Source organism: Cricetulus griseus, assembly GCF_003668045.3.
Source record: "Cricetulus griseus strain 17A/GY chromosome 1 unlocalized genomic scaffold, alternate assembly CriGri-PICRH-1.0 chr1_1, whole genome shotgun sequence".
NCBI lineage: Eukaryota > Metazoa > Chordata > Mammalia > Rodentia > Cricetidae > Cricetulus > Cricetulus griseus.
Genome location: NW_023276807.1, coordinates 68,828,258 through 68,845,773, shown reverse-complemented (window position 1 = coordinate 68,845,773; position 17,516 = coordinate 68,828,258). Strand labels below are relative to the sequence as shown.

The window sequence follows — 17,516 nt, the reverse complement described above, 5'->3', positions numbered from 1 at the left end:
GAGGTCAGCCTGGCTTACTTAGCAAGTTCTAGAGCAGTCAAAGCAACATAGTGAGACCTTGTCTCAAATAGATACATAAAAGTTACTGGGGCACAATTATTTACAGCTATAAGAATATCAGCCTTTTATTCTTCTGTGTTTTTATTAGAATAGGTGAATTAAAAAAGCATAAGTGAGTAACTTAGGACAGAACCAGAAGAGGAGGAAAATATACAAATAGCTTTCTTCCATGTGTGAGCACAGTGGTGATGAGGGCCATGCCTGTTGCCACTGCCTCACATGTTCTTCTGACCTCTGCCTGGAGATGAAGCTGGCACCCAGGGGCACACTGAAGGCTGAGCTTTGAGACGCTTCTGCTTGGCATGGTAAATTTCCTACATTAGTGTCTGACTGGGAATTCCTGGGTCAGAAGAAATGCCCCTTTGGAGGCCTGTGCCTTTCTAGAAGTTTCCTGTCTTCACTCCTCACACTTGGTCCATGTCTCAAGGTCCAATCTGTGAAACTTGGGGTGCTTGGCTCTGGTTCTCACTTCCTGACTTCATGAGACTTGATATCTCCTTACTGCTGTTGTCTTCTGTGGTTGCATATTCCTCATGCTGTTTCCAGTGTATGGGTGGGGGAACTGCCTTTCTGAGGGATTAGAACTCTACAGAGTTGTGGTGCTAGCCTTTTGCAGTGTGTTAGTTTCAAGACCTTCAAAGCTCTTTAATATACCCATTTATAACTACTTGGATTAGTATAAGAACTTGGATTAGCTAATGGGTGTGGCGCCCGAGGCACGACTAAGTCTGAGTATCCGGTGAAAGCCTGGAGATTTAGTTAAAAGCAGAGACGTCCAGCCGCTTGTCCTATGTGCGTCTTTCCATCTTTATTCGTCCGTCGTTTTCCAGAGAGAGAGCAGCCTTATACACGCTTACAGCACAGTGGAAAAACCCCAGGTGTAAGCTCATGGAAGAAGAGCTTGTGTTTTCCCAGGTGTAGTGGGGTGAGGCCGGGGCTGTAAGCCAGGAGGACTAGAACACCTGATGCACTTTTGGTTGTTGGCTGACAAGCAACTCGAAGAGACCCTGTGGGGGCTGGGACCCAACAATGGGAAAGTGAAGGCCAGTGTCTGAACTGCTGAACTGCCCAGCGTAGCTCTGGGCTGTGTTGAGCACTGGTGGGCTCACATGTCTCTGGGCTGTGAGTGCTGATGGGCTCACATGTCTCTGAACAGGCACAGCTGCTCTCGAAGAAGATGCACAGATCCTGAAGGTCATCGAAGCGTACTGCACAAGTGCGAAGACGAGGCAGACCCTGAACTCAAGTGAGTGTGCTCTTTACCCTGTGGGGGTCAGTCTGCAAGCAGCTGCTCCAGGGACTTGGCTGCTCTGTGGAGGGAGCTTAGCAAGTGGCATACCAGTGTGCCCCAGTGCTGTGTTTAGATAGCATGCACTGTGAGGCCTGCACCCACCCTTTGTGAAGCTTTAATTACACAGCTGCATGCAGAAGGCAGTGGTGGTGCTTTATTTTTGCTCTTTGATGGTGTTACTGGGGCTTTTTTTTAAAACTTAAAAATTCACATCTAGAGCCATATTTCTATCATCTTTAAAATTTTTATTTTTGTTTTTAATATTTTAAAATAAACAATGTCAATTTATTTGGCAGATTGAGCCGGTTTCTCTTAACTCCCTACAGGTGGGGGTCTGCAGCATGGCATCTCCAGGAGCATTGCCTGACTCAGGCCATGGCCCTTTGATGGGCAGGTGGAGCCTAGCAGTCCTCTTTCCTATCTATTTTGGAACTGTCTGTTTGGCTAGAACCCAGTTGCTGTGGATCTCCTGTCTTGCCCCTTCTCCACTCTAGTTTTTGGAGAGACACCTTTCCCCCACTTCTTTAACACCTTCAGGCTGTCTCAGACTCATGTCTTGCCAGCCTTCAAAAGACAGAAAGTGGGGAAAGGACTTTTTAGCCACTTGAGCTTTTCCTGCTGCTGTGCCAGCTAGTGTAGCAGGCTAAGCCCCAGGTAACATCACAGGTGACTAGATGTTTCTTCCTCCCCTTGTGGTATTTTTGCAGCACTGCACTGTCTGCTGCTTATGGCATTCAGATCTTGCTAAGGGTCAGCAAGGTCCCTTTTGTACCTGCCAATTCTGGGAAAGAACCTGTTGTAACTGATCAGTAGAGTAGGAGAGCCCTGGGGAGGCTTGGGTACTCTTTCAAGCCATGGAATGCATATTGGGATGGGTGAATGGTAATTCACAGATATAATTTTGATGATTAAAGTGTTCCATCTTCATTACAGTGATTGTGTTGTGATAGCCAGCAGATTTATAGATTTTGAATTTGTGGTTTTAGATTAGTCAACTCACTTTCAAGTGCTTAAACTGAGGCAGGAATTCCCCAGCTTACAGTCTCAGATGAACATGGCAGGTTGTGAACTCCTGAATGTGGCACAGACCACATTCCCTGTGGGTGGAAGGCAGTGTCTTCCCTGAGGTGAGCTGTGGCTTCATGCCTGGGTTGCCTGACAAGGGTGGCCTGTAGTTCGAGTAGGGCTCTGCCTGGCCCAGGCAGGCTCTGTACTTGCATTTGTTCCATGAAAGAAAAGCACTGGTCACTGCTGAGTTCCAAGCCTGCATCCTGGAGCCTGAGGTCACAGTCATACATGACTGCCACCTGGCATGCTGAGACACAGGATAGGTGCACAGTTAGTGCTGGACAGGTGACATGGCTGATGAGGGCATTTGGAGATGGGTTCATATAAACACACTTCCACATTAAATGCCTAGCAAAACATTTTGAGAAGGCTAATCTGTTGTTATCTAAAGCTCTGCTCTGCTTAGTACGTTTGGATGCCAAGAGGATGTTGCCAACTAAACACAGTTGGCATTGTTTTCTGTCTCGAAAAAGGCATGGCCTGTACCGACTGGGAACGTAGCCTGTTTTCGCTGCTGAGGCTTACCTGTGCACTCTCCCTATAGGAGCCCTGTGCAGCCTTGCATGCCCTCCTAGCTGCTGACCAGCTCATGTTCACATTGCTAACCATGCATGGAGTTCTGCCCCATTCCCTTGCCACTGCCTCTTGTCACCTCCTTTTCCACATGGTGGCATTGCCAATCTGTATTTATCTTCTGATGGTAAAGAACCACGTCAGGGAGGTGACAGAGACCCACGCTGTCCCTTTCTCCGCACTCACACTTTGGTGCTGGGGCAGGTTGTAGACCAACACGGTAAGTTTAGGCTCCTGCTGCTGATGTATGTTGTCTCGGCAAGGGGATAACTGAAGGAGTAACACAAAAATCTGTGAAAGTATTTTGTTTTTAGTGTATCATTTTCAGAATAGGGAGCAATGCTTAGTTAGCCACACAATTAGTACCTAAGATTGTTGGTAGAATTGGTTAATTGCCAAGAATTACAGAATCATGTTTTAGACATGAATGTACTGTGTAGTTTTTTAGCCAAGATATATAGGTATCTTAAGTGAAGCCTTTGAATCAGGACTATGATCGGGGCTTACTGAAATGATGGGTTGGGTTTGTTCTGAGGGTGCTAAGTTCATTATAAAAGCCCCAGCAGTTAATAAGGAGAAACAAACATATTGCCATTTTTTAACAATATTTTCTCTTTCCCTTCTCTTCCCATCACCTTTTGCTTTTGTTCCATGTTTTGGTTGTGGCTCTTCCTGTCCGTCCTTCCTCATCCCCTCTGCCTGTCGCACCTGTCACTTCATCCGTCTTAGCATGGCAAGGCACTGACCTGATGCATAATCACGTCTTGGCTGATGACGACCAATCAAGTCTAGACTCCTTGGGTCGTCGCAGTAGCCTTTCTCGTTTGGAGCCCTCAGACCTCTCGGAAGACTCTGAGTATGACAGTATATGGACAGCCCATAGTTACAGAATGGGTTCTGCATCCCGTAAGAGCTGCTGCTCATATATCTCTCACCAGAACTAACTAACGCACTGAGCCTTTCTTAACAATGCTTGTATCGCAGCCTGCTTTTCTTAGACGTTTCTTGCTGTTCCTTGTCTCTCTTATGTGATATTTTAACAACTCTGGAGAGTGTCTTGGTATTTCCCATTGTACCTAGTGGAGGCTCAATTGCCAATCTGAGAATGCATTCAGACTGCTGCCTGTTGGTGGGAGGTGGTGGGTCCAGCTAGTCTGTACCCAAGGGGCTTTTCCCATCAAGGAGTGTTTTATACAAACCCCAGATGGTTTGGTTTTTTTAATTCTCCATGTAGCAACTGTTTCACTTCCTTTTGGATACAGCCGTATGGACACTTTTCTAGTTTATGCAACCGCACAGGTTTGCGTCCAAGTGCCACAACGGAGGAGACTCTAGCCTTACACATAGGGATCTAATTTTTTTTTTTTTTTTTTTTTTTTTTTAACGTATAATGCACTTGACCAAGTAGCTGTGGAGAGATTGAGTGGAGTGTCAGTACCTGAAGCACCAAGCCAGCTGGCAGCTGGCAGCTGGCAGCTGCTTTGGTGATGGTGCAGAAAGCTACATGGACTCTGGGCCTGGCAGATGCACACCAGGGCTGGTGCCATTGGGTGTTGAGAGCAGAGCCTGCAGTCTGTCTCCACCCATTGCTCTGTGCCTTTTCATGTGTGCGCCATGGCTCTGAGGTGGTAGCTCTCCTTCTAAAGGTGAGTTCACCATCGCAGCCGAGTTGAACATCCACTTAACCATTACACCACACTTCCCTGAAATGCAGTGATTGCTAGTACAAGGCACTGTCCAGTCTGCACGCGGAGGTGGATGCTGTGGTCTCTGCCAGTATAGCCCAGCTGTGTTCAGAGAAGTGCTTGGTTGACTGCTTGGCTGCAACCTGGCTGCCCCACATCCATACTTACGCTATCTGTGAGAGCCATGAGCACCTTGTTGCTTTGGCTACTAGCTGCAGTGAAACTCCGTTTCCAGCAGCCCTGTAGTTCACCCTGGTACTTCATTATATTGCAGTCTTGAAGACTGAGCAGGTTCTCACGTGCGAGCCTGGGAACAGCCCCTCAGCCCCCTGGAGTTTGTTGTATGGAATTTTCACTGGCACCAAGAAACAACTGAATGTGATGTTGCGTTCAGTTGTAGCAGCAGACCACACCTGGCTATTGCTTGAGGGGCAGCACTGTCTACAAAGTGTAGATTGACATCTGCTTCAGAAACGGTGCCACAGATGATGTTCTTTCCATCCTTCAGGGTATGGAGCTCTAGTGGCCATGACCTCTGACCCCTAACCCTCCTTGCCAAGCCCTTGTATACAGTATTGTCTCCCCTTTGCTCCCTGTCTTGGGAGCTGGATCCTGCTGCTGCTAATGGAGGAGTGTGTGCATGGCGGGAGGGATGACCTGGAGCCGCTGGGCAGCATAGCTACCCACACCAAGTCTGCCTGTTCCTTGTGGCTACAGAGCTGCTTATGCTCCCCCACCCCCAAGAGTTTGGGTTTTTATAAGAAAGTCAAGAAGCAAGCTTTTAAAACTTGCACCCAGTGTTAATTTCCAGTAGAAATGAGGTTTGTGTAGACTCTGCCAAGTAGCAAATGGGATTTTTGAAAAACAAAACATGAAATGTCTATGTTTATTTGATTCCATACAGTGACAGAAACGGCTCTGCTGTCATAGCCCGTTCTGTGGTTGTCTTTGCTGACTCTGCCTCAGGCTGCTTGCCCTTGCCTTACCTTAGCATGGGTTGCCTGTCAGTCCGTGTGATACAACAGGGAGGCACAGCTATACTTGAGGTTTTCTCTTAACACCAAGTGAAGTGACACTGGCTGTCTTAAGGAGACATCTCGGTCTGTATTGTTAAGCAAAGTTCTGATGGTTTGCCCTCCAGTCAGAGCCGTTTGGATGGTGTTTTTTTTTTTTTTTTTTTTTTTTTTTTTTTTGAGGCCAATGCTGTGGTCCAAAACCCCAAACTTTTCTTTCTTTGCATTTGTTTTGAATGTCTGACATTGGTTTTGTGACCTGGTTAGAAGTTTGTTAGTGCCACCGGCACAGGAGATGGTCCTCGTGTGGCAGAGGGGACACGGCGTTGGAGGGGCCATCGTCTCTACGTTTGTGGAGCTGTAGTCATGCTGATAGTACCTAACGGTTCTGCAGCTCTGTAAAGCCGTGTACAGTGAGTGTGATAACAGAAGAATGCAGACTGAGCGAGAAGGTAGGTCCAAGCCATCCCAGTGGGCCACCTGCAGGTGGCCCAGCAGTGTTCCTGTCAACCCGTCCTCGCCACAAGTCTTTACTAAGCTACGTTAACTCTGTGTTCGGCATAAAATTGCCAAAACACAATAATGTGTATATAGTGGTATAAGATCCTGGGGAAATCTATATATTGTGCTGTTTTATCTGTGAATGGGAAAAGCCATTTTAGTACAAGACTCCCATTTGAAAATTCACTTGGATGTATATCTGAATGTTGCATTGTATTGTACAGTATGCTTATTGTCTGTGGTTGCATATGGCAATGAAGTGTCTGTTTTATATTAAAAAGACATCTGTTCTGTACAGTTGAAATAAATTTTGCATTTGTTAGCCCTTGGCTTTTATATTTGTTACATGGGGAAGGGGAATAGCGTAGTTTCAAGCTGAGTATGCCGTGGCCATTCTGTCAAGCAGGCATCTTCCATAGGCATGCCTTATGTCTGCCATGATAGAGGTCTAGCGCTTTCTTAGGTGGGATGTAAAGTCTAAAATAGTACAAGGCAGGGTCTTTCTATGTAGCCCTGGCTGGCCTGGAACTCACAGCACTGCCCGCTTCTTCCTCCCTAGAGGCCCAGCTGTTTCCTTCCCATCTCCCTGTTCTTTCAGGCTTCTCACAAGTGAAAAGCAGCTCAGCTTTGAAGTCCTTCATATGGACCAGGGCAGGCATTTGTCTTTTGTTTTGCAAAGTGCATGCCTAGTTCAGAAGAGAAAGAAGCCATTCCTGGTGACAGCCCTTCTTTTCCTTTGAAAAAAGCTAATCCAAATATCAGGCCCATAGACAATGCAGCCCGTGTGATTTGGATGCTACTGAAGAGATCTCTTAAGTGTTATGATTTGTTTCATCTTGAGAGTAGTGCCAGACTAGTGTAAATGATGGAGGAACATGTCACAAGTCAGCCACTGCCCAAATAGTTGATGCTTCATCGAGACAGACAGATAGTCATGCTTTGGGTACAGGCTAACACACATGTAGTCATTGCTATGGGTGCAGGCTAACACACATGTGCATGCCCACATACTTAACCATACCTCAGGGCATGAGGTTGACAGCTGACCTGGTTATTGTTGAGTCACCCAGCTGTATGTCACCCCATGGTCCCTGGAGGGAGTGCCCTGGGGTCATCCTCAGCTATGGCAGCCTAGGCACAGTCTAGTCTAAATTTGATTCCTTGGTTAGATCTGTTTTTCTCCACCAAGGCCCACAGCCTGGTGGTCTTTGATGATGCAGGGCAGGATTTTGAGACTACTAGTGTTTGACTCTTGTGTTTCTGTTGCTGTGAACATGTTCCCAGTCTTGAATCACATCTGTGAGTGGGTGTTGCCATAGGACCTAGAACCTGCTGGCATCCCCAACATCCCAGTTTCCTCAAAGGGTGACCTTGTAAAATCATCACTCAGAGGACGTGAGGTTAGTAAGCCACACCTGCAAGTTTATTCCTGGAGAGTTCAGTCGAGAAGTGCTAGGTTGGGACTGATTGTAAACTATTCTGTTATCTGCGTGTTTTTTTTAAACTATACTTGCACATGGGAATCCTAATGGTGTGGGCAGAATGATAGCTTTGTAGGGTCTCTGGGCCACCGGCACTTCTCACACTGTTAGCCATAAAACCACAAAAGTCCTCTGGTTAGACAAGGAGTCTGGGTGGATTGATAAAGTCTGCCTTCCCCCAAGCCCTCAGTGTGCTAGAAGTGCACTGTGAACTTGGGCATGCAGCCTTTCAGGAAACAGCAGCATCAGATCCTGACTCTATCTCCCCAAAGACCAGTGTGCAAACACACAGCTCTTTACTGTGCAGAGCCTTCACAGTGTGCTAATGGGTCCCAGTTCCTGTGGTGAGATTTTAAGTAGTGTGCTAGGTTCTGTGATTGCATGGTTTTTCTGAGTTAGGTGTTCAAAAAGAGTGTGCTGTGATACCACTAAGAATATTCCATTTAGGTGTTCAAGAAAAGTGCTGTGATGCCAGTAAGAATATTCCAGATGGAATGTTTTTTAGAAAACTTAAAGTTTTTAAAATAGTCCACTAACTTACAAACCTGGCCATGCTATCCTTCATTGCTTTGTTGTAAGGCTTTGTGTTTTTAAAGAGTCATTTTAGAAATGTGTTCTGTTGAAAGGTGGCAGGTGGTGAGCTGGCAGTTATCTGTTGGCACAGATTAACAGTCCCCATTGCATGCCCATGACTTGCCGACAGGGCCTCCAGTGACTGTTCCCCTTGCCTGTGTCAGAGCTGGAGCAATGGGACCTTCTACCAGGAACATGGTCCCATACTCAGACTTCTAATTCTTGAGTGCCTTGTGCACACAGCAGTTGTGCATCCAAGGCCCTGTCATGTGCTTTCAACTGACAACTGGGCCATAGAGTTTTAGTTCCTCAAATCCGTTGTGTTAATTAGTATACTTAATAACTTCGTTGGTAAGAGCTGACTTTTAGACTGTTTGCCTCTAAGAATGGCTCTATAGAGAAGGTTGCCCCTTTGAACTCCCAAGTAGTAAGCGGAGACTCCATGATTAAACTGAAAGGTCAACTCCCAGGAAGTGTCCTCAGTGAGGCTGCTGTGGGTGTCATGGCTCCTCTCTTGCTTTGCAGTGACACCCTTTGTGTCATTTACGCAGTTTGGAAGCTTTAGTGCTAGGTTGTCCTGGGAGAAAAGACTAAAGAACTGAAAGCAAGTGTGTTGACTGCTGCCTGATGCTGTCTGAGGCCTCAGTTCTCAACTGCTGGTCCTTCTCAAGCCTCTGTTGAGTTTAGTGTGACAGAGTAGTCACCAAGACTTCTTAATTTGATGCTAACTCAGTCACTAGCTATTAGCCCAAGCAGTATACTTGGCTGCTGGATACTGGTGGATACCTGCGAAGCTAACTCAAGTGCTGTTCCTGGCTGCCTTTCTTCACCAAGGAGCGTGGGTCCACGCTGACACACCGGAATTATTGAAACCTTCATTTTTCTGGGCACAGTGAGCATGCACTCACTTGTAAAGACAGTAGACACCTGCCCTCATGTGGGAGGTACAGGTGAACACGCACCTGGCACTTTCTCTTGTATTTCCCTGAGTGACCCATATGTCTATCAGTGGTCAACAGAAGAGGAGCCTGAGTGGCCTCCTGCCATATCAAGGAGGCTGTCCAGAAGGGACGTCTGCCTGTCAGTTGGACCCTGCATGGGGTGGGGTAGGGTGGGGTAGGGCTGACATTGTCAGCCTGCTAGTGGTTTTATTGTTTTGTTTTTGTTTTTTTTCAAGACAGGGTTTCTCTGTGGCTTTGGAGACCGTCCTGGAACTAGCTCTTGTAGACCAGACTGGTCTCGAACTCACAGAGATCTACCTGCCTCTGCCTCCTGAGTGCTGGGATTAAAGGTGTGCACCACCACTGCCTGGCCTGCTAGTGGTTTTTAAAAACATGTTTCTTTGCATCTTAAAGCCCTGCAGCTCCAGGACTTGGGGCACTGAGGGAAAGGTAGATGGTATGGCCTCACCAGAGCCTGTTGATGAACCCCCTCCAAGAGTGGGGTGGCCATCTGTGGACAGTCTTTCACAAAGTGACATGTGCATGTACTCAGAGCAAACCAGGACATTGACAGCCTTTCACCTATTCACATGGTAGTTCAGGCTGGGCTACCTCACCACACGCCTGCCACTTCTTTCACTGGCAAAACTGTGCTGTATGACGTAGACCTGGCTGGATTGCCGCTCCTGAGCTCCCCAAGGTATTTCCAGCTCTTGCCATCCTGGGCTTGGTCCAGCACCTTCCAGTGCAACAGACTTGGCAGATCCACAGAAGATGGCCTGGGGAGATGGACCTGAGGCCACAGTCTTCCAGACCCCATAGTTCCCTGGATAGCTAGCGCTTGCCAGGGACAGTTCATAAGCCCTTGCTGTCAGCTTAGACAGCAGTGGCTCACCTCTGTTTGTTCAGAGAAGCACAGGCTTGGGTTAAATTTCCTGCAAAACTACTCTTCACAGTGCCGTCTCTCAAACACTGTGGGTAGGGTTTCCATACCACAAGAAGTGCTCCTTAAAATCTGATGTGCTTTCAGGAAGACATAGAGAGGGCATCCCGGAAACACAAAAGCAAATTAACCCCATTTCCACAGTCAGTCATTTTACCTCATGCCCTGTGCTTTCCTCAGCAGAGCATTCAGATAAGCACAGCCGTGAGCAGGTGTGCCTGTTGTACGGCAGAACCTATCCTTCCTCCAGTTTGCATCCAGTAGTGGTGCTCATAAGCAGAATGCTCATAATCACATTATGTAATCCTTCTTCCTGGTACCTGCCCTTTCAAGGCCAGTGTCTGTGTTGCACAATGCTGTTACATGAGGCGGTCACCAGTCAGCACCTATGCCAGGACTACGTGCCTCTGATGCTGTGGGAAGTTTGCTTCCTTCGCATTCAAAGCTGTGGGTGTCCAAGGGGACTGAGAGATTTTTCACAGTATGAGACAATAAATTTCACCTTTTCTAAACTACATGTTACAATATTATAATTGTATAGATGTTACTGTGCATGCACAGTCTTCTCTTGATGTTTCAGCTGTTAATTTTAGCCCTTAACACTGAGCGACCTCTCCAGAGGTAATTTCTAGAGTTTTTCGTTTACATGCACAAGAATCACATATTCTTTCCTGGTCTGGTCTTTCCAGCGATGCTGGAATGATGCAATGGTTTAAATTTGGTTGTGTATTGAATGCAATGTGGTCAGACCTCTAATGAACTTGCTGTTAGAAATTTCCATAGTAGAAGAGGCTATTTTTATATTTTTTTCTGTTGCTGTTTCCTTTCCTCTGAAATGCTTTGTTGGCCACACCCAACAGACAGCTGGAGAAAACTGGTCAAAGATTTTAATGTGTAGTCACTAGCCTTGGGTGTATAAGTGACATGTAATAAAGTAGGTACTCTTTCTTGGTCCTGCTGTGGCACTCACTTAGGACCTTTCTTTTTAATGACCAGGTTCACGTAAAGAATCGGCTCCTCAAGTGTTGCTTCCAGAAGAAGAAAAAATTATAGTTGAAGAAACCAAAAGCAACGGGCAGACCGTGATAGAGGAAAAGTAAGGTGTTTTCCTTTCTATAGGGCTGGCTCCTATCTCTCTTCCCCTCCTGTTAGTACAGTCTGAACTCTGCTGGAGGCTGGGTGCAGGCTCACTGATGGGTGATGACCTAGGCTGGAGGTTAGCCTGAGATAGCCAGGCGGGCTGTTCCGGTTAAGAATTTAGACAAGGAGACTGAGTAGGCAGAGCCCGTCTCTCTGCTGTCCAAGGTAGCCCCGGAGGCCCTGCCTCCTGCATCCTTAGCATACTACCACCTTTCATGCACATACTCTTTGCTGTTCCAGGAGCCTTGTGGACACGGTGTACGCACTAAAGGATGAAGTCCAAGAGTTAAGACAGGTATGCCAATCACATTTTAGTTTTAATCAGGTTTTTTTGTTTGTTTGTTTTGTTTTTTTAATGGGAGAAAAGGGGAAATACTGTTTTAAACATGAAGCTCATTGTGGACTAAAAGGAAATCACAAAGCCACCAGCCTTACTTAAGAGAAACATGTAAGGGCTAGAGATGGCTCAGTACTTAAGAGAGACAGGCAAGGCCGGGCGTTGATGGCACACGCCTTTAATCCCAGCACTTGGGAGGCAGAGGCAGGTGGATCTCTGTGAGTTCGAGACCAGCCTGGTCTACAAGAGCTAGTTCCAGGACAGCCTCCAAAGCCACAGAGAAACCCTGTCTCGAAAAAAACCAAGGAAAAAAAAAAAAAAAAAAAAAAAAGAGTGACAGGCAAGGGCTAGAGATGGCTCAGTACTTAAGAGAGACAGGCAAGGGCTAGAGATGGCTCAGTACTTAAGAGTGACAGGCAAGGGCTAGAGATGGCTCAGTAGTTAAGGGTACTTGTTCTTCCTGAGGCCCCAAGTTCAGTTTCCAGAATCTACATGGCAGCTCACAACCATATACTAATTTCAATCCTGGGATATCTGATGCCTTCCTCTGACTTCTTTGGGTACTTTGTGTACATGGTACACAGACACACATGCAGGAAAACACCCATACACATAAATCTAGAAACAAAAGATTTCTTTAAATCATTATTTCAAAATACAAGAATGACAGTCCAGAAAATATTTGTTTCTGTGGCACTACTGTTTGGATGCGAGACACTTTGGGCTTTGCTGGAGTAATTTATGGTACTAGCTACTTGACTTCAAAAATCTAGGACAGCAGGACAGTATTTTTTTTTTTAACTCTCAAGTTGTTTTTTATTATTTAGTGTGTGTATATTGTGGGGTGGGGCACTTGCCATAGCATATGTGTGGAGGTCAGATGACAGCCTTGTGGAATTGGTTCTCTTCTTCCACGTGTGTATCTGGGAATGAGACTCAGATCACCTGGCTTGCACTGCGGGCACTGTCATCTGCTGAAAAATTGTGTGCTGTGTATGATTAACAGCTGTTGGGCAGGTTAGGAGGAGGGTGTGGAGTTGCAGGCACTTTTGAGGAACAGGGCAGGACTGCCGTGAGGGTGAAGTAACTGGACAGGTGGTAGTGCCTGCTGGCTCACGTGTGTTCCAGCAGCACAGTTTTCTTCCTTCGTGACATGGTCTATTCAGTTGCTGTTGCTTCTTTTCTGCATTTGACTGGACAGGGGAATTAAAAAATGCTAGTGGTAGGTTTGTAGACATTGTCCTTGTCACTGTTCCCAGCCCCTTCCTTGTGGCATGTTTTATAAAGTTGTCTTGTTAGTGAGAGTAAGTGGGAGACTGCCCAGTGTACCTCAGTGTACATTCATGGCTCAGTTCTTTTGACCAGCCCCTGCCAAACTGGTAGGGCTACTTAAGAATGCAGCTGGGATGCGGGCACTGGAGGGGCCGAGGTGGTGAATCTGCTGTCCTCTGCTTGCCTTGCAGGATAACAAGAAGATGAAGAAGTCCTTAGAGGAGGAGCAGAGGGCCCGCAAGGACCTAGAGAAGTTGGTGAGGAAGGTTCTAAAGAACATGAACGACCCTGCTTGGGATGAAACCAATCTATAGGCCGACCTTCTCATAGGCCGAAGACCAGCAGTTCCCAGACAAGGCTGTGGTCCTCGGCCCAAGCACAGGGATATTCAGGACTAAGGCAGGTGGTCTTCATCGGGTTGTTGCTGTTGTAGTTATGCGTGAAGTATAACACTGAGACCTGGACTGAGCATATGTCTGCCAACTTCTCCATGCAGTGACTGACCAGAGTCCTCTGGCATTTGGACTTGAGTTGAATCTATAAATAGCATACCTGTGTACTTGTAAATACTGACCTCAGAACGCATACCCACGATGTGACTGGGCTAACCCTCTTGCTAGGATTTCCTCCTCAGCCATTCTGACCACAGGGACTGGAAGTTATATTCTCGAAGTGTTGGGAGCAGAAGGGTGAAGCAATAGATGCCTGGGCGGCTGGCTTGTTCCACACAATGCAGGCTCTGCAGTGCCATCAGGAGCGCCCCACTTGGGCTCAGTGAGCGTTTGGGTCACCATCCCCTTCTTAACTGCAGTATTCCTGTCTCAGGCCTATGGCTGTGCCCAGGGAACCATGGATTCTAGGGAGGTGATGTTGCTATCTGCCTGGGATGCTCACTCCTGCTGCCCCATCCTGGCTGGGCCCTGGGTCACAGGAATGTGTCACAGTGTGGAGAAGTGGGTCGGTCTTGTGCTTGGCCCTTCCCTGAGAGAACCAGACCCTGTATATAGATGTGTTATTTATTCCATATTCTCTAGCCGGTGCTGCCGGGCAGGGTTTGACTGCAGGCTGTTTTTGGCCAGCTGTTCTCTGCTTGCCTTTCCCTGCAGTCAGCATTGTCCAGCCCACGGAAAGCCCTCTTCCCCACTTTGAGCAAGAATAAAGCAATACATATCCGCAGTTGAGCTGCACAGTGAAGGCCCCAAAGGGCTTTGCCCTGCTGTGCCATGCCCTACTCTGCTGCCTCCCTAGGCCCAGGTAGGCCCTGGAAGGCAGGTGGCCTGGATTAGAAGCCCTGTTTTCTATTGGGCCAGGGCTTGCCTCTGGTTTGGCAATAAGTGACAGTGACCTCAGGAGCTTGGCTGTCTGTTTCCTTCCTCCAAAGAGGTTGTTTTGAAGCCAGAGAAATTTTTCCATAGAAAGGTGTTAAGTAGCAGTGTGGCTGCAGGGGCTTCAGCATAGCCTCTCCCTACGACGTGACCCAGCCCCCGCTCCCTGTCCTGTGTGGACCTGGCCCCTCACCTATCCTGTGTGGCAGTTTCTGAGCAGGCACTGGGAGGTCCTTTGTGTTCTCTTCTTCCTCCACACTCATGACTGGTTGCAGTGTCTGTGACTTGCGTCTGTCAGGATCACTCAGGCTCACTTAGACCTCTCATCAGAGCCTCCCACTCCAATTAGCATTTTACTGGTCTGTGCTGAGTGAGAAAAGGTGAGGTGTTCTCATTCTTTTTTGGTAAGCCCCATTTTCCAAGCACTTTGCTGACCCAAAAGACACTGCAGCAAAAGACAGTGTGTTGCTGTCACAGTAGACCTTAACTCAGGAACAACACTCCCTGCATCTCTCCACTGTTGGCAACAGGTGCCTGGGGTTGCTGTACAGCTCCTCCGTCAAGAGTAAGCAAAGACCATATTTTCCATTGGCCACGACACCACTGAGGCCACCATCCATGCCCCAGGACAATTTCTTACAGACCTGCCTTAATGATACGCTTGGAGTTTCCATGAGTATTCATGTTGTAACATGCCTGCCCTGGACAGGGTGGCTAGAGGTTGCATGTGGGCACACTGCCTTTTTTTTCTGTGGATCCAGAGTCTTCCAGGCTCTCCAGGGAGTGAGAATCTGCATCTGAAAGCAGTTCTTTTTAAAATCGACACTGTTGTGCACACCCACTCTCTCCTCGAGTCTCCTCGGGTGGGGCTTTGGTACCAGCAACCCAGGGCGCCATTCGCCAACTGTTGCTCCTCTGTTTCTCTGAGGGATGAGGGGGATGAAGCCATTTCCTACCCTGTAGATGTGAAGCACTTTCCGTTCTGAACAATGTTGCGATGTAGCAGCCTCTGAAGCTCCATTGTACTCTTTATCTGCAGTCCATGCGCCTGTGTGCACTTCATGCCAATCCCCCTACTTCCCTGGGATGCCTGGGGCATCCAGACACTACAGGAAACCCGGTGTTGGTGAATAGCACCCGGTGTTGACTACTGCAGTGTGTGTGCTATACCCCTGGAATTATTAAACTCCTTATTTTTCTTATCTCATAAAAATGTGTCACTTTATCTTCTTTGAGATTGTGTGTGTGTGTGTGAGTGTATATGTGTGTGTGCGTGCGTGCGCGCGCGCGCGCACACGTGTTTAAAAATCACAAAGCTAGGAGCTTCGTGGGTGAACCTGCAGTGTGCTGGCTTTACATTTCTATCACATGACCCCTGAGACACTCAGCAAAGAGACAACAGACTTTTTTTGCCTCATGGTTTCAGAGGTGTTTACCCCTGGCGGCTTAGCTCTGTCACAATGGGCCTGCGGGGCCTGTGGTGGTGAAGGTGTCAACATATACCACATTGCAAAGAGATTCAGCGGCAGGTCATCCTGGGTGTGACTCCCTTGTCTTGTTCCTCAGTGCATTATGGTTATCAGCATCCTGTACCAAGTGGCTCATTGGTTATCCAAAAAGCAAGCCTTCAGGCAGCGGGTACAGATGTAGGCCAGGACACACATAACCCCCTCGTGGGGCTGCTGCATGTCCAAGGCAAGCTGGGGTGACTCAGTTAAGACCTTGCTTCAAAATTCAATTCCATGCATGCATGCATGCATGCATGCATGCATACATACATACATACATACATACATACATACCATACACACACACACACACACACACACACACACACACACACACACCACCCACCCCACCCACCCACCCACCCCAAAACTGGCTGGCTGGTTAGAGCTGTGAAGAGCTAGAATGTTACAGATCTACATCCAAACAATCCAGGGCTGTAGTCAGTCCTTAACAACCACTCAATGCCCCATTTCTGGGTTAAACCTAACATCCCTGTGACCATCAGGTAAAACCTTTTAGCAATGTATCAATATACGGCTAGCATCCACACACCCAACAACTAAGGATGTCACTTGACAGCTTCTCAGATTTCTCATAAAAACCTCTGTTTCAATGTTGCCTGAGACACTCAGCAAATAGGACAACAGACTTTTTGGCTCATGGTTTCAGAGGTGTTTACACCTGGCAGCTTAGCTGTGTCACAATGGGCCTGTGGGGCCTGTGGTAGCACAGTGTCTTGTGGTGGTGAAGGTGTGACAATGGAAAGGTGAGCTTCTCTGATGAGAAATAGAGACATATTCATCCATTGTCCCAGTACCTGCTTGGCCCAGGGGATCCACAGGTCATAGAAAACCCACTGAAACACCCACTGCTGTTTGTGTAAAAAATGCATGAGTATCTATGTTAGAAGTCACATTGCAAGATGCAACTTTTGTCTAGAAATCAATTTCCCATAGGTCAGGAACAAAATGTTCAATTTTTATTAATAACAGAAAACATTGAATAGAAATAAAGTGAAAGATGAAAACCAAAGGCTATGGAAGGAGTCGGCAGCAGTCACAGGAGATGCCTGTGGTAATGGCTTAGAGACCTGACACTATAAGGGTGGCAACTCTCCTCTACTTGCCATGCCTTGAAAGCCCTGTATTTTTGTTTATTGTTTCTGTTCTATACCTCAAAAAGTTCTGCAGATTTTGAGGGAATGAGAATGAGCAAGAATGGTTTAGGGCCCTGTGAAGATGAGTACCTCAAGAAGACTGGTTCACACTGATACAGAGGAGTACGTACCCAACAAAGGGACAGACACCGGGGGATCACACAAACCTGGTCTGTGAAGTGACTCATAGGTGCCCTGTGGGCCCAGTTCCTCGGCTCTGCGGGTGGCACTGTGGGCTGGTAACATGCACACACCTTCCCTCTGAACACACCGGGCCAGTGGCATGAGCCCTGGGGTTTCCACTTCATGGAGCCCAGATTCTCCTGCAGCCTCAGCTCTGCCTGTGCCAGGGCTCTGCTCTTGGTGAATTTGAGAAACTGAAAGAAGGGGAGCTCTGACAGGCAATCCCTGCTTCCCTGCCCTCCACACCAGGAGAGCCATTTCCTTTGCTGCACCTGGCTGCACTTGCTTCTCCAGTGACAGCTGATCACCAACCACCCCAGGGAGCAGGAGCTCCCAGGATAATTAATTTCCTTCATATTGTGTAGCCACCGGCTTTTAATTTTGTAAAGTTGCCAAATTTGCAGGAGCTACACATCCTCTCGGTTATTAAATGCCAACCATATTTGTTTACAAATAAAACCGAGT

At 47.4% G+C, this 17,516-nt stretch overlaps 1 protein-coding gene across 6 annotated transcripts in view; it reads left to right on the top strand.

The window, feature by feature from the left end:
• Positions 1 to 15,416, top strand: part of Arhgef7 (Rho guanine nucleotide exchange factor 7) — a 79,171-nt gene extending 63,755 nt beyond the window's left edge. For 3 of the 6 annotated variants that reach the window (XM_035452199.1, XM_035452202.1, XM_027387850.2), the window contains 4 exons: positions 1,217 to 1,306; positions 11,126 to 11,225; positions 11,510 to 11,564; positions 13,070 to 13,192. In XM_035452199.1, the coding sequence (XP_035308090.1) occupies positions 1,217 to 1,306; positions 11,126 to 11,225; positions 11,510 to 11,564; positions 13,070 to 13,192 (368 nt within the window). Of the gene's footprint in view, positions 1 to 1,216; positions 1,307 to 3,721; positions 3,899 to 11,125; positions 11,226 to 11,509; positions 11,565 to 13,069 lie in introns of all 6 variants that reach the window. The other 3 variants (XM_035452201.1, XM_035452198.1, XM_035452203.1) reach the window with 2 other exon arrangements.
• Positions 15,417 to 17,516: the final 2,100 nt, after the last annotated feature.